Here is a 15438-nt window from a genome sequence, read left to right as displayed (position 1 = left end):
TGTGGGAGGAGGGCATATGAATAGAAATATTACTTTTTCATTGTATACTTAATAAGGCATCTTTTTCTGGGACCTTAGACATATTTGTCCCAAGCACAGATAATTTTTAGAGCTTCTCTCTGATCACTTAAAAAAAACCTGTTAGAACACCTCTTTTACCTCATATATGGGTGGACAGATTGTTCCACTTAAATGAATTTTTTAAGATAACAAAGTATATTCTCTTTATCAGTGAACTTAAAAAAAAAAGTTAGATGCTTAGAAAAAAGTCTTAAAATATACTACCAATGTTCTTATCTTTTAAAATAGAATATGATGAATATTAAATTTAGTCTTTTATTGAAGAATTATTGTAGTCATTATTATATTGATACTCTTGAAGTGTGTAGATTTTTCTTCTCATTATTATCATTATTTTGCTTCTACACTAATAGCTTTAGTATATGGATTTGAAGCATCTCTTTTTACCACTCATTAGCGTATTAAGCTTTCATAATTTAGGGAAGAGGAAGTTCTAGGTAATTAAGGTTCTTCAATGAATTATCTCTTAATAAGTAAAGGGTCAGTTTCACTGGACTATTTATATCTTTACAAAATATTATTTCTCCTTATACTGCTACATGTTATTTTCTTTCCATTTGAAAATTGTTTAGCAATAATTAAATAACTAGGATTACACATAAAAGAAGCATTAAAATTATGTTTTGCTGTGTCAGTTGAATTGAATATCTATTTTTCCAGATTTTGCATCTTTCTAATTTCAAGCAACATCTGCTAAGTTAGCTTATATTAGATTTTTACATTGTTTTTGTTAAAAAAAAAAAAATCCTGCTTTTTTCATTTTAAAAATCATGGCTTCTATTATTTTATATCCTAAAAGTGTATTTTTTCTAGTTGTAATACGTGTTGATATTCAGAAGTTTTTTTTTTTTAAGTTTTTATTTTTTATTTAATTTCTGTCTTGTAAAATATACAGATATATCAGACTTTTATACATTAGATGATCTGAAATTACCTTCTTTACTCATCATCTTTTGTCTTCCCATCTTTCCCTTACTCTGTCAATTCATTATTTGTCTTCAATTCATTATTTGTCTTCATTATAACATCATTTCCATTTCTCCTAATCCATTATCCCTTGTCTGACTTCAGTTTCCCCTTACTTTCCTTTATTAACCAGCTTAATCATATGCTAAATTCCATTCTTAAATGCTTTATCTTCATTTCCAATAACTGTCCTCATCCTGCTAATCCTCAGTCCTCATTCCCCAAGACTGCAGGTCCCCATCACCCCCAAACATCTACCTTTTCTACCTCTGCTTCTGAATATCCTTAGAAATAGCCATGTAACAGTATTTATTTCTGTTATTATTAAGTGCTTACTATTGCACTGAAATATTTTAAATCCCTTTTTGACTTTCCCTAATTGACTTTCATATATCTCAGATAACTGTTCTTAACCTTCTCTTGAAGCCTCCCAAAGACATCCCTCTCCCAATAGGTGATGTCATCTCCAGTATTCCTGAGAAAACTTAGGCCATCCATTTCGATCTTCTTTATCCCCATCTTAAAACCTCTACATTTTTACTTATTATTTCCTCTGCTTTGGTCCCTGAGGAAGAAGTGATTTTTCTTATCAAGGCTAACCTTTCTATATTATCCTTGATCTCACCCCTTCTGTCTGTGGCTTAATATAGTCAAATCATCCCCTCCATCTCTCTCATTTTCAGTCTTTTCTATTGTCTTCTCCTTTGTCTATAAGTATGACCAAATCTGTCTAAATTCTTAAAACATCATTATTTTATCTTGCCATTCCTTAAGCTGTCATCCCATATGCATCTTCTATTATTAAAAGAGTCATTGAGAATCATTGCTTCTTTCCTCACAACTCATTAATTTCTGGCTTTTAACCTAACTATTCTCATCAAACTTTTCTTCTTGAACATTTCAAATGATTTTTTTCAATTACTGAGTCTAGTAACTTTTTTTTTAGTCATTTCACTATCTCTTTTGAACTCCTGAACTTTAGATTCCAACTTCTAAACATCTACTTTTAAATGTCCTATTGGCATCTTAAACACATTTGTCTAAAATGAAACTGATTATCCCAAACCCCTTCCCAGATCTGCTTCAAACTAATTTATTTCTGTCAAGATTACTATATCATTCTCCTAGGTTTATAATCTTAGGGTAATTTTTGACTCTTTCTTTTCCCTGACTCACTCCTTGTTCTTTTAACCATATAGTTGCCAAATCTTATCAATTCAATTACAGTATATTTAATTCTTGTTTCTGTGTTCTTGTATCTCCATTCGCACAGCCACCATTCTAGTTCAGGTCTTTCCTAATTGTTATCCCTATTTCTAGTCTTTTCCTATTGTAAGCTATCCTCTAAATAGACCTGACAGAAATGATTCTTTCCTAAGGTATGAGTCTGACCTGTCATGTACTGTTGGGGGAAAAAAGCCCAACTTCATTTGTCTTTATTCTGTTGTCTCTAAAGTAAAAGACAAATTCCTCAGATACTGTTTAGGATGCTCTATAATCTGGGTTCAGTGTACCTTTTGAATTATTTCATATTGCTTAATTTAACACACTTTTTAGATTCCAGGCAGTCAATAGTCAGGACGAAGGTAAAATGATGATTCTATAGTCTTGCAAATGGTTTTGTCCTCCAGATTGTTATAAAAATTGCTTCTTCATTTTTAATTCTTTATCACTGCATAATTGTGGTGTTTTATGTTTTATGCATGGTTTTTCTTCTAAACTGTGAGGGGGAAATTCCAGGCAAACTGGCCACCCATACTAGTCCCTGTATTTGACATTCTAGCTTTCCCCTTTGTCTGGAACACATTACTTCTTTCTAGAATCATAGAGTTAGAGCTAGAAGGGACCTTGGAAGCTATCAAGTCCAATCCCCTCCCATTTTATAGATGAAAGATGGGCACAGAGAAATTGAATGATTTACCCTTGGTCATGCAGTCATTAAGTGATTTGAATTCAGCTCTTCCTATTTTGTACCCTAACCACTAATCTGCTGCTAGTTTTCATGTCTACCTGCCAGAATCTTTAGTTTCCCATAAGAACAGCCCTGTCACAGTTTTTGATAAGCTCTCCCTAATATTCCCATCACCATATGAATTATTAATGCTTTGTCTCTCTTAAAATTACCTTGTCTTATACTTGTATACATCTTGTATACCCTCATAGAATGTAAAATCCTTAAAGCCAAGGACTTTTACATTTTTGTCTTTACTAGATGCTTAATGAATGTTTGTTGGAGTAATTGAATTGAGATGCTCCTGAATTACTTATTCATTAAGATAACATTTATTGAATTTAATATTTTCAAGGTTCTTTTATTTGTTAATAAGTATATAATGATGAAATGAGAAAAAGTCCTTGCCCTTTAGGAGCTTAGAGTCTAGTGGGGGAGATTAAACAAGAAGATTGATCATCTTAATAAAAGTAAGGATATGTCAGTATATAGGTTGGATACATTGAAAATGTTCTTTGAGATTCAGGGAGGAAGTGATCATTTCCAGCTGGAATGATCAGAAAAGGTTTCATGGAGAAAGGGGCAACTGAGTTGAGCCTTGAAGGGCAGGATTTCAACAAACAGAGATGGGAATGGGTGTCCAACCCAGGCATGAGCCAAAGGACAAGAGAAGAGGTAAGAGAGGACAAAAATAAGACTGGGAGAGAGTATGTAATACAGATTTCCTGACTCTGGCATTTATGAAAAGATAGTAGTATAAGAAATAACTGGAAATATAGGTTGGAACCAGATTGTGGAAAGCCTTGAATGCCAAGCTAAGATGTTCTTTAAATACAAAAGGAAGATTATTTTGACAATGATAAGAAAAGATTGAAAGGAAAGAATGAATGTGGGTAATAGAGTTCTTAATAAAGTAATCATCATAAAGGAGGGGAAGTAAGATTCAAAAGGTACTGTGGAAATGGAATAAAAAGAACTTAGCAACTGTTTGAGAATTGAGGGAAAGAGAAGAGTCTAAGATAAACCTATGACTATAAATATCAAGATCAGATGGTACCACAAATGAAACAATGAAGTCAGAAAGAGGAGCAGATTTAGAAGGAATGGACATATTCAGTTTTAGGTACCAGTGGAAGAGTCAGGGGGAGATGTCTTATGATACTGCAGATTTGGATCTCAGATTTCAAGAGAAATTGAGAATTGAGTTGAAAATACAGGAGTCGTGTGTGACATTGTCAAAGGAAAGAGAATATATTTAGTAAGGGGGAAAAGAGAACCAAAGACAGAAACTTGGAGCACATTCAAATTAAGGAGTCAAGAGAATGAGGAGACAGAAAAATGTTAAGTAAATAGAAACACAATAAGAGTTTTACTTGTGAATGGCAAAGGGTCTTGAGGGAGAGAAGACTGTTCAAAAGTGTCAAAAGCTCCTCAAAGTTTGGGGAAAATGAAGATTGAAAAAATGAATAGGTCATTGGTGTTGTTTGAGGGAACATTTTCAGTAAAACAATGGGACCAGATGGCTTATTAAGCAAATGTTGAAGGAAAAACTGGTAGTGAAGAATTTGAGGTAACTTTTTTCCAAACACTTATCAGGGATAGGATAGAGAGAGAGAGAAAGAGAGAGAGAGGGGGATGGTAGTTAGAAGAGCTAGAAGAGTCAAGAGAAAACTTCTTTTTTTTAGGTTTAGAGACCTGAACCATGTATGTAGGCAAATGGAAGGAATCAGTGGCAATGAAGAAATGGAAGATGCATGAGAGAAGTTATGACTGCCAAAGCAAAGACCTGGAAAAAATGGGAGAGAATGAGATCAAGGACAAAGGTAGAAAAATTAGCCTTTGTTAGGAGTAGGAGTTCTGTGAGTAGAGGAAAGGAAAGAAGAGAGGGTAGTTATAAGAATGAGAAATTTTGAAGAACTGAGAGAATTCATGACACATGGCCTCAGTCTCAGTGAAATTTTTAACACTAGCTTAACTTCCTGCTTTTAGATATTAGGACTTTGTGGGTTGGGGGAAGAGAGAAGAGATGAAAAGTTTGGGAATAATTGCTGTGGGGAAATGAGGAATAAAAGAAATGTCAAACTACAGTGCTACTGAAGTTGTCTGCTGCAAATTCAGTGTCCCTTACCAAATATAGACAAGAACTTGTGGGGAGGGGTAGCTAAGAGAATGTAAAATGGTAGCTAGTGATCCTTTAAAGGGACAAATCATGTGATCAAGACTGTGGATGGAGTTTAGGAAAGCCAATATTGGGGAGAAAGAATTGAGAGGATAAGGATGGATCAGGGGACCAAACACAGTAAAGGTCAAGGGTTATTTTGGTGTGAATGAAGGGGCATGGAAATGAAGTACTTTCTAATTTATCAGTTTTATGAAATCAGGTATTTGCATGTCCAGTTTTTTTAAAGATGGGGAGGGCACATCCATATTTCTAAGAGTTATAAGTAATCAACTAAAAATGCTCTTTGCTTTCTGTTCCAGTTTGTATCAGTGAAGATTATAACTCCTGAAACAATTCTTTGTTTCTTTCATGGAGTATTCATTATTGGAATGTATTTTCTTTAATTCACATTTGGTCTTTAAATGTTTCAGACAACAACAGACAGAACAGATATCACATCTACATGAAAAGCCAACTACAAGTGCAAATGTACTTGAAATTGATCCAGGTAATACTTTTGCACAATTATTAGCTATTACCTTAGACTAATGTATGTGTATATGTTGATCAGTAGTATCAAAAGAAATGATCACTACATTTTGACTCAGAAAACCACAGATTAACATTGTTGTATTACATTTCTAGTTATTTTGTTAAATATTTCTCAGTTATATTTTAATCTGATTATCAAATTTAATACTCAGATATAGAACTCTCATATTTTGGGAGGAGGATTGAAAGAAGAGACAAGTATATATTTTGTTTGTTTTATTTCTTTATAGATGACAATGGTCATGGTGATTAAGTATTTCTGATTTAACTAGTCTTGGTATTTAACAATAACATTTGTCACCAGACCCATACTAAAAACTTTTCCACCTTGATATAGAATTGTCAAAACTTACACTTCCCCAATATAAATAGCCTTCACTTCTATGACACAATGAAGCATCTGAGTAGGATTCTTGTTTGTTTTTTAAAATTGCTTTATCATCCTGCAGAAAATATTGACATTCTTTTTTTTGTTTTTGATTGGGATAAATTTGGAGTCTTTTTTTAATTCTCTGATTTTAAGAGAGAGGAAACATCTAAAGCTTCCTAATACTAGTAGTAGAAATTAAACTTTTGTAAAACAAACTAGATATTGAGGTGGTATTCTCAATTTATGTTCAAATGTTTGAAGATGTACCTGTAAGTTAAAATTATACCTTTTATCTTGTCTTTTATATTTGCAAATTTTATCCTATTTCATTGCAAGTTTTATTACATTTTTATAATATTCCACAGAGGTAGTTGAGGGGAGAATCATCACGTTTTACTATTGAGAGAATTGTAAAGCAATGCACAGTTTCAAAATTCAGATTGGATTATATGTTAGTATTCTTTTATTAATTGAACAAACTTTAATTGGATATAATACTGACCTATTTTCTGTCAATAGGATATTAGGAAGTGAATGAAAAGAAAATTCATGTGACAGAATGTGAATTTCATCTCTTAAGAGTATGTCTTTTAGAGAGTTTGTTGCTTAGTTGATTATCTAGAGGTAACCAAGTGTTATATTTGATTCCTTAATAGGTGACGATATGACTGAAGAAGACATGCTTCAAGCTGCTATGAATATGTCTTTGGAAACTGTTAGTAATAATTTGAAGACCGAAGAAAAAAAATAGCAAAGTGACTTTTTAAAAAATATCAAAATATTCATATTCCCCAGCATTGACTCCTTATGCAGATATCCTATATAAAGCTCATTTCAGAAATATGTCAGAGTAGTACAGTGTTCAGAAAAAAAGTAGGGGGGAGGTAGCTCACAAATAAAAATGATAGCATATACATCAAGTTTAGAACTAAAAAGTATATCTTTCAAATTCTAGCCAAAGAGGCATTCAGCAATTAAAGAAATAGACAATAGTTTTCTAAATAATAGCATTTATTCTCTTTTGGGGGTGGGGGTGGAGAAAAACCTCTTAAAGTAAGAATTTTTTCAGAATCTTTTGCAGACCAACTGGTCTGCAACTATCAATTGATAGGATCTAGCCACAAATTTTATCCAACTTAATTGATTAATCTGATTTACTTCTCTCTTACCGTCTCATAGTTGCTTATTTCTTAGTTTCCCAAAGGATTTACTGCAAAGAGTATCCCTTGTGTATAGTTAGAACAGGTATAATGTTTAATGGGATAAATCATGATAGCCACAATTATGTTTTGTGTACTCTATCTTTTTTTTTTTTCATTTTATTTGACCTCAATTTCTCTCCTATATTGTTTTCATTCCACCTTATTTGAAATTAGCATATAATAGGAATGATTTCCCATCATTTCAATATGCCATAAAGGGATCAGTGTCCTATGATTGGTGCATTCCTGGATTTGAAGGGAACCCTGCAAAAATGAGGTGTTGAGGCACACTATTCAGTTTGGGGAGAATACAACAATTTTTCCAGGTGCTTTATGAATATCTTCTCTGTTATGTCAAAATGTAGCAGCTTTTAGAAGAACATCCCATACTTTATGCACCTCAATGTCAAGTTGTTTACTCCATTGCTAAAGAAAATAAGGAAAATGAATAATGCAAGCTAGCTTGTGTTAATTGTAAAACAAGGTCCAAGATACATGTGTAATGGACTAAACTGGGTTACCTGGTTTATATCATCCTGCAGCTGTTTTTTTGTTTGTTTGTTTTTAATGAGTGGTGCTTTCTGTTTTACATACATTGGAAATGTATGGAAATGTAGATAAATGCTGCTTGACATATATTCCATTTAACAGAAATATTTTTACAAATGTCATAATCTTAGAACATATGGAAATAATTTACTTACTAAATTATATTTAAAATCATGTCACTTGAAACATACTAGTTAGCTATAAATATAATAATAATTGGATGATTCTACCAAGTGCGGTTGTTAAAAAAGTGTGGGGGAGAAATTTGTCAAACATCTTTTTATAATGGTTCCCAAAGGACTTTTTTTAATGGGAGTAGAATAATGCTATAATTTGGGTTAAGATTAACAGTGCCTTTTAAAAATAGGCATTTTGCTCCTACCATTAGTCATTATTTGTTTTCATTTATAAAATTTTTCAGAGTTAATATATTAAATAGGAATGTCCAAATTACATCTTTGGAAATTAAAGATTATAATAGGTCATTTAAAAAAATTATCACAGTACCAGATGGCTGTACTGATCAGGGAAATTTTTTTGCTGTAAAATTTGTTGCTAGATATAATTGAAAACATAAGAAATGCCTTTTATTGATGAAGTAATTTTTAACTTGACTATAAACTTTGTTTTAAAATCTCTTATGTTGTGCCATATTAGATTTTCCAAAGTGAATCAGAGTAATAAGAAAAAATTTTGGCTACTAAGTCTTTTTAAGTATTTTTAATTTATAAAATAAAATTCTTGATTTTAGAATATAGTAATGAATAAATCTGGAAGTCTGCACAATTTTCACTACAATTTTGTGTAATATTGCCATGTCTATTTTCCATTGCCTTTTCCCTCTGAAGACATACATTCAACTCTTCACGTATTTGAGTTAATCCCTTTTAATATAGAAACAGAGTTAACTGTTAAGATTGAAACTATTCTATAGTTTCTTACATAGTACAAACTCTTAAAAAAAGGAAAGTAAAACATAAGATTTAAACCCTTATAGTGCCCAAGTGAAGTAATTTTTAAGATTACACATGTCAGCCTTAATTCTTAATGCTTTTTGTTGACTCAGGTTGGACCCTTAGGCCAGAAAGTTCAGGCTGAGTTATATGTACATTGAATATGCCATATTAATTTCATATTTAAAAAAATTAACATATTATCATCTTATCATGGGATATAGACTTTTAGTAGTTTAAATTCTAATCATTCAGATTATATTCCTTAATGGATCCTTAACTTCAAAGATGGCTGCTCCATAATAATACATTGTATAAAATAAATTAACTGGAAATACTATCTCTCACCCTCAGCTTGCCTTCTTAATCTGGCATTTTATTCAGTGCAATATAAAACATTTGAATCTGTGTAAAATTTTAAATTATATAAAGATATACCAAATCTTATCATCTTCTATAAGCATCCTATGTAGATGTCAGGTTCCACAACTTGACTGTAGCCATCTTTCTGAGAAAGTTTCATCTGTGGCACTGATGTAGAAAACTACTGTAAATGTTCAAAAAAGGATTTCTATTCTGGGTCAACAATTAGAAAACCATTAATGTTTAATATTTAAACAATATTTATTCTTATGTATAACTGGTATTAAACAGGATTAACAAGGTCCAGAAAAGTTTTGGTTGGGTTTCCATAACATTAGTAATAAGTAATGACAAACTTGGAAATGCCAATGTAATGTGTATTTTCAGATGAGTGCTTGATTTTTACATGGAAGAAATACTGATCAGAGTTTTAAAGTTGTAGGGTGATGAAATAATCACCAATATTAAGGTTTGTGTATAAATAGAAATATTTGGAGGCAAACTATCTTAATATAAAAAATCAAAAAAGTAAATTTTTTTTGTTTTAAAATATTAGGCAAATAGTATTTTTAATTGATTACAAAACATTTTGTTTTGTTAATGGAGGTTCATTTTAAGTGAACTGCTACATCAAGATTTTCCTTAATTAAGACAATATTGCTAAAAATCTAGTAAATCAATGAAAATAAAATCAAATATATTCCTTAGTATAGTAAAGCAAAACTTAAAACTAGTTTATGCCAAAACAAAAATTAAAAATACAGCCTAATCTCTTGCTGTCAGCACATTCAATTTTAAAAATAATGCTTGTGCCAATTTCTATACTATGAATATGTATTTAAAGCTTCTGTACTGACAGACTGGTGCTGCCAGAGTGCAGATAAAAACTTAATTTGGTGCTTTAAAAAACTATAGTTAGTTTAATTTTGTTTTTTAATGCTTTCATTAGGTTGAAAAACAATACTTTGAAATTAGTTTTCACTTTAAAAAGAATTATTTTAAAATCTGGTGAGACCTCTCTTTACATTTGAAAGATCTACTTTACTAGTTTGTTGCAAATAGGTTGATTTCTGTATTTGGGTTTTAATATATGTACTTCCATTTTTATGCACATTTTTTTGTCTTTATTCAAAACAGCATTTCCAAACATTTGCTTTACATTTTTTTAGAAAAAAATCACATGATTTTGAGGTGATAAACATTTCAATTCAAGAAGATAAAAATCTAAATAAATGGGAGGAGGAAAAAGTAAATAAGAATTGGTTTGACTTATTTTTAGTTTTATCAGATGAATTTTTTTATTTGTTAGGAAATTCATGTTGTGAAATATTTGTCATTGAGTTTTTTCAATCATGATTGGAAATGAAATTTTAAAGGCAATTTTCATCTAATAATGATTTAAATCTTTGAGCTGTAGGAAGTATTCTTATAATTATTTTGGTAGGGAAGGGTGAACCTGAGAAAGTGTAATTGGTGTTGTGGAATTGTTTTTGTTAACTTCTTTAAATATTCTCACCCTTAAAATTGTAAGACTACTATATAATTACTGTTTCTTTGCTTTTAAAATGAAAAGGTTTTTCATTCTTAACTTTTTTCCTTTTATCATATTATGTTTTAAAAAAATGCAGATTTTGGTTTCTGTACACAAAAAAAGAGCTTGTTTTATTCCATTTGCAAGGTCTAAGTGGATCTTATCATCATTAATCCGGAACTTGATCTGCTTTTTAAAATTTTCCTTTTATAAAACCCTTCTAATTTCTTAATCTGGTTCTTCCAAAATATCTCATATCTTTTGAATGTTAATAGGTTATCTTCTTACATAGAAGTTGTCATGCTTAATTGGTGAAATAAAGGAAATATATCATGGTTTTAAAACTACCTGGGTCTTTTAGACAAAGCTATGGTAGTTATTAGCAAAATGTATGTGGAAAACATTTTTTAGGCTTAATTTGTTAACAGTTACATATGTTATTTTGAGAAACACTTACCAAATATGTTTCTGTCATAATACACAGATCAAAGATGTGTGTTTCTGGGAGGGGAGGGAGGTTGTATGTGGGTGGGTGTGTGAACACATGTGCACATATGTAAGATAGCCTGATGTCTTATTTTTTGAAAGAGGAAAATATAAAAACTTGAAATGTGATTTCTATACCACTGGATTACTAGGTATTAGCTTTTTGTAACTAATATTCTGTATAAATGGAAATTTTAAATACAAAGAATTTGTGGAAAACATCATAAAAACAAAACATATTGTTTTGACCATGATAGAAGTGCACTGTGACAGTGCTGCTTTCTCAGGGCCCAACTCTGCAGCCCTTTAGTGTGTACACTTTATCTAATTTTATTTGAAATTATTAACACACAAAGGTTTTCTTGTCTGGTCCTTAGAAAAGTCAGACTTTTAAAGCACTGTTTGAACATTAAGGATTCTATCTTTTTTTGAGTGGATGAACAACTAAGTTGTATTTTAAATATCAAAAATTATTAAATAAAAATTACTCTGCTTTTTTTATTTGTCTGTAATCTTTTTTAACTTAAAAATCTGTGTTTACATAAGTCAATGTTATTTTGAACATTTTACTTTTAATAATAAATCTTTTGTTTAACAAATGTTTAACAAACATGTACAAACTAATTTATTAGAACAGGTTTCAGAAAATTGTGTCTATCCAAAATTTAAATTCTGGATGGTATCTTGACTACCATCAAGTGGATACAAAATGTTAAAAGAAAAATTTAGTAGTATTATGAATTATGAAGAAAATTAAGGTCATTATAATGGAAGGATAGAAATGAGAGATATGTTTCTCCATTAGTAATTCCTCCCATTTCTAAGTCAGACCAGGAAGACCGATTAGATAGGGGAAGTCTAGATAGGTCAGTCTTTAGTAAAGGAATTTAAGGGATAAAAGAGAGGGGGGCAAGGAAGGGAGCTAGCATTTTTTTTTTTTAATTATATACTATGTGCTAGATGTGCTATTGATAGGTTAATTATATTTCTACACTTGGTCATTTACTTTAGAACATGTAGTGCAGTAACAATGTGGTGAAGCCTGTGGACGCATCAGAATAATATTTTTAATGCTCAAAATGCACAAGGTTGCAAAAGAAATCAGTTATATTGAAAATACATGGAGCAACTAGGTGATAACAATAGATAGAGCACATTCCTTATAGTCCAAATTTGGTCTCAGACACTTAGCATTTACTTGACCTTGGGCAAGTCACTTAATCCCAGTTGCCTTGCAAAATAAATACAATAATAAAAATTTTTTAGGTATAGGTTCATGGACCTCAGGATAAGAACTCCTGCTGCAGATCTCTCACACATTATGAACAGTAGGATTTCAACTGACAAAGCAGACTTTCATTATGGGAAAACAGAAATAATATCTCTATACAGTAACTTTTATCCATTAGGGTTTTTTTTTTTTTTTAAATCATGCTTTCTACTGAAATCCGTGTTTGCATTTCAGTGTAGAACTTGGAAAGAAGGGATAGAGACAACTTCTGGCGCAAGCAGCATTTATTTCCATCTTTTTCAAAATTGTGATATGGCAATCTAACATAGCACTCAGTGTTGTGATTAGATTATTTCTAGATAATGGGGAAAATAGAACATTTATGTGGGATACTTGAGTTTAAAACTAACTTAAACCCACCCTGAATCTATTACATCCCTCATTTTGATTCTATAGAGATTGTAGATGTATATTAAATAAAAATAAAATATTTTAGTAGAATTAAAAACTATTTAGCATCTCCAAAAAACTTACTGTTTTTAGATGATTTTTTGGAGGGAGGAAGATGTCTGGAAAGCTGAGAATTTTAAAGTCATTGAAAACCCTTTTTGCAAATGTAATTCAGTCCCTTTTTCCTCTTCCTAATAGGCCCAGCTGATATCCTCACTTATGGCATAGGTACACAGATAGACTAATTCAAAAAGATTACTGTTTTGATTTGTGAGGGTTCACAGCACCTGAGCAACAAACTATGTCAGACTCATCTAAAGTGAGCCTGGTAATCCATTCCACTTGAGACCTGAATTATGATGAAGTACTGCATTCACCTTAATCCAGTTATATTTTTTGAGTCTAAATTTATTAAATGATTTGTGCCAAAGTATACATTCCATAGCTTGCCTTTCTTGATAAAGAGGAGATAGGTCTTTGTTGGCCCCTTATTTGTGCCAACTTGGTTTCCCAAGCCGAATATAACAAGGCTTTCCTTTTTTTGTATGTTTAATTTTCTGTTTTCCAATTATATATGAAAACAATTTTTAAATTTCTTTTTTAAAATCTCGAGTTTAAAATCTCTCCTTTTTCTTCCCCTTACTTGAAAAGGCAAGCAACAGGTTATATGTTTATAGTCATGTAAAATGTATTTCCGTGCTAATCATCTTGTAAAAAACAAAACCCAACACCCAAGAAAAATAAAGCAAAAAAAAGAAAAAAGTATATTTCAATCTGCATTCAGACTCCATCAGTTCATTTTCTGGAGATGGATAGCACTTTCATCATGATGCCTTTGGAATTATATCATTATATTGCTAAGAACAGCTAAGTCATTCACATTGATCATCAAACAATATTGTTATTTGTGTACAGTTTCACTTTGTATCAGTTCCTAGTTAGTCCAGGTTTTTCTGAGTAGCTTGTCATTTTTATAGTAGTATTCCATTTTAATCACATGCCACAACTTGGTGAGTCATTCCCCAATTGATGGACATCCCTTCAATTTAAAATTATTTACCACTTACATCAGTACCACCATCAAAAGATGTTTTTTAAAAAGCTGCTGTATTTTTATGTACATAGGTCATTTTCCTTTTTTAAAAAATCTCTTAGCAATATAGACTTAGTAGTGGTATTGCTAAGTCAGTGGATAGGTACAATTTCCTAGCCTTTTGGGCATAGTTCCAAATTGTTCTCCAGAATGGTTCAGTCACAACTCCACCAAGATGGCATTAGTTTCTCCATTTTTCCCACATCCCCTCCAACTTTTGTTATTTTCCTTTTTTTGTCACATTAGTCCATCTGATAGGTGTGGGGTGGTACCTCAGAGTTGTTTTGTGTTTGTCTAATCAGTAGTGATTTAGAGCATTTTTATATGACTAGAGATGAAATGTTTTGATGTATTTGAAAATTATCTGTTCATTTCTTTTGACCACATATCAATTGGGAATGACTTTGTTTTTATAAACTTGACTCCATTTTCTGTATATGTGAGAAATGAGGATTTTAGAAGAAAAACTTGCTCTAAATTTTTTTTCATTTATAATTCAGGTATTCCTTCCATCCTATTCCCTCCAAAGTGTTGCTTTGGAGCAACAGCCTCCCCCAATAAGCCCTTCTTTTTATTAGTTCTCCCCCATCTTCTCTTTTTCCCCTTCTATTTTTGTGCCTTCTATGTATACTTTTAACTGCCCTAATAATGAGAAAGTTCTTAGGAGTTACAAGTGTCATCTTCCCATGTAAAAATGTAAACTGTTTAACCTCATTGAAACTCTTATGATTTTTTTCCTTTTTATCTTTTTATGCTTCTCTTGAGTCTTGCACGTAAAAGTCACATTTTTTTTTACAACTTTGATCTTTACATCAGAGATGTTTGAAAGTCCTTTATTTCATTTAATATCTACATTTTACCTCCAAAGGATTATATTTTTGCTGTGTAGGTAATTCTTCTTTGCCTTCTAGAATAATATATTCCAAGCTTTCTGATCCTTTAATATAGATGCTACCTTTATATGTAATGGGGATAAACTAGAACCATTCTCAATAAGATGAGGGTGAAACAAGGTTGCCCACTATCACCATTACTATTCAATATTGTATTAGAACCATCAGCTTTGGCAATAAGAGAAGAAAAAGAAATGAAAGGAATTAGAGTACGTAATGAGGAAATCAAATTATCACCCTTTGCAGATGATATGATGATATAGAAGTTTAGAGAATCAACTCAAAAACTAGTAGAAACAATTCCCAACTTTAGCCATGTTGCAGGATGCAAAATCCACAGAAATCAGCATTTTTATATATTACCAACGAAGTCCAATAGCAAGAGATACAAAGAAAAATTCCATTTAAAATAACTGTAGATAATATGAAATATTTGGGAGTCTACCTACCAAGACAAAGTCAGAAACTATATGAACACAAGTACAAAACACTTTACACACAAAGTCAGATATAATCAATTGGAAAAATATTAATGCTCGTGGATAGGCTGAGTGAATATAAAAAATGACTACCAAAATCTACTTATTGAGTGTCATACCAATCAAA

General features: G+C 31.4%; 1 protein-coding gene across 4 annotated transcripts in view; it reads left to right on the top strand.

The window, feature by feature from the left end:
- ATXN3 (ataxin 3) overlaps positions 1-11666 on the top strand; it is a 31621-nt gene extending 19955 nt beyond the window's left edge. For 2 of the 4 annotated variants that reach the window (XM_051977342.1, XM_051977344.1), the window contains 2 exons: positions 5591-5667; positions 6738-11666. In XM_051977342.1, the coding sequence (XP_051833302.1) occupies positions 5591-5667; positions 6738-6832 (172 nt within the window). In that variant the 3' untranslated portion in view covers positions 6833-11666. The other 2 variants (XR_007950566.1, XM_051977343.1) reach the window with 2 other exon arrangements.
- The last annotated feature ends 3772 nt before the right edge of the window (positions 11667-15438 follow it).

This window comes from Antechinus flavipes, chromosome 2 (genome assembly GCF_016432865.1).
Source record: "Antechinus flavipes isolate AdamAnt ecotype Samford, QLD, Australia chromosome 2, AdamAnt_v2, whole genome shotgun sequence".
In the NCBI taxonomy this organism is placed as follows: Eukaryota; Metazoa; Chordata; class Mammalia; order Dasyuromorphia; family Dasyuridae; genus Antechinus; species Antechinus flavipes.
Note: the sequence above shows the minus strand (reverse complement) of the source record. Positions and strands in the feature narration are given on the sequence as shown.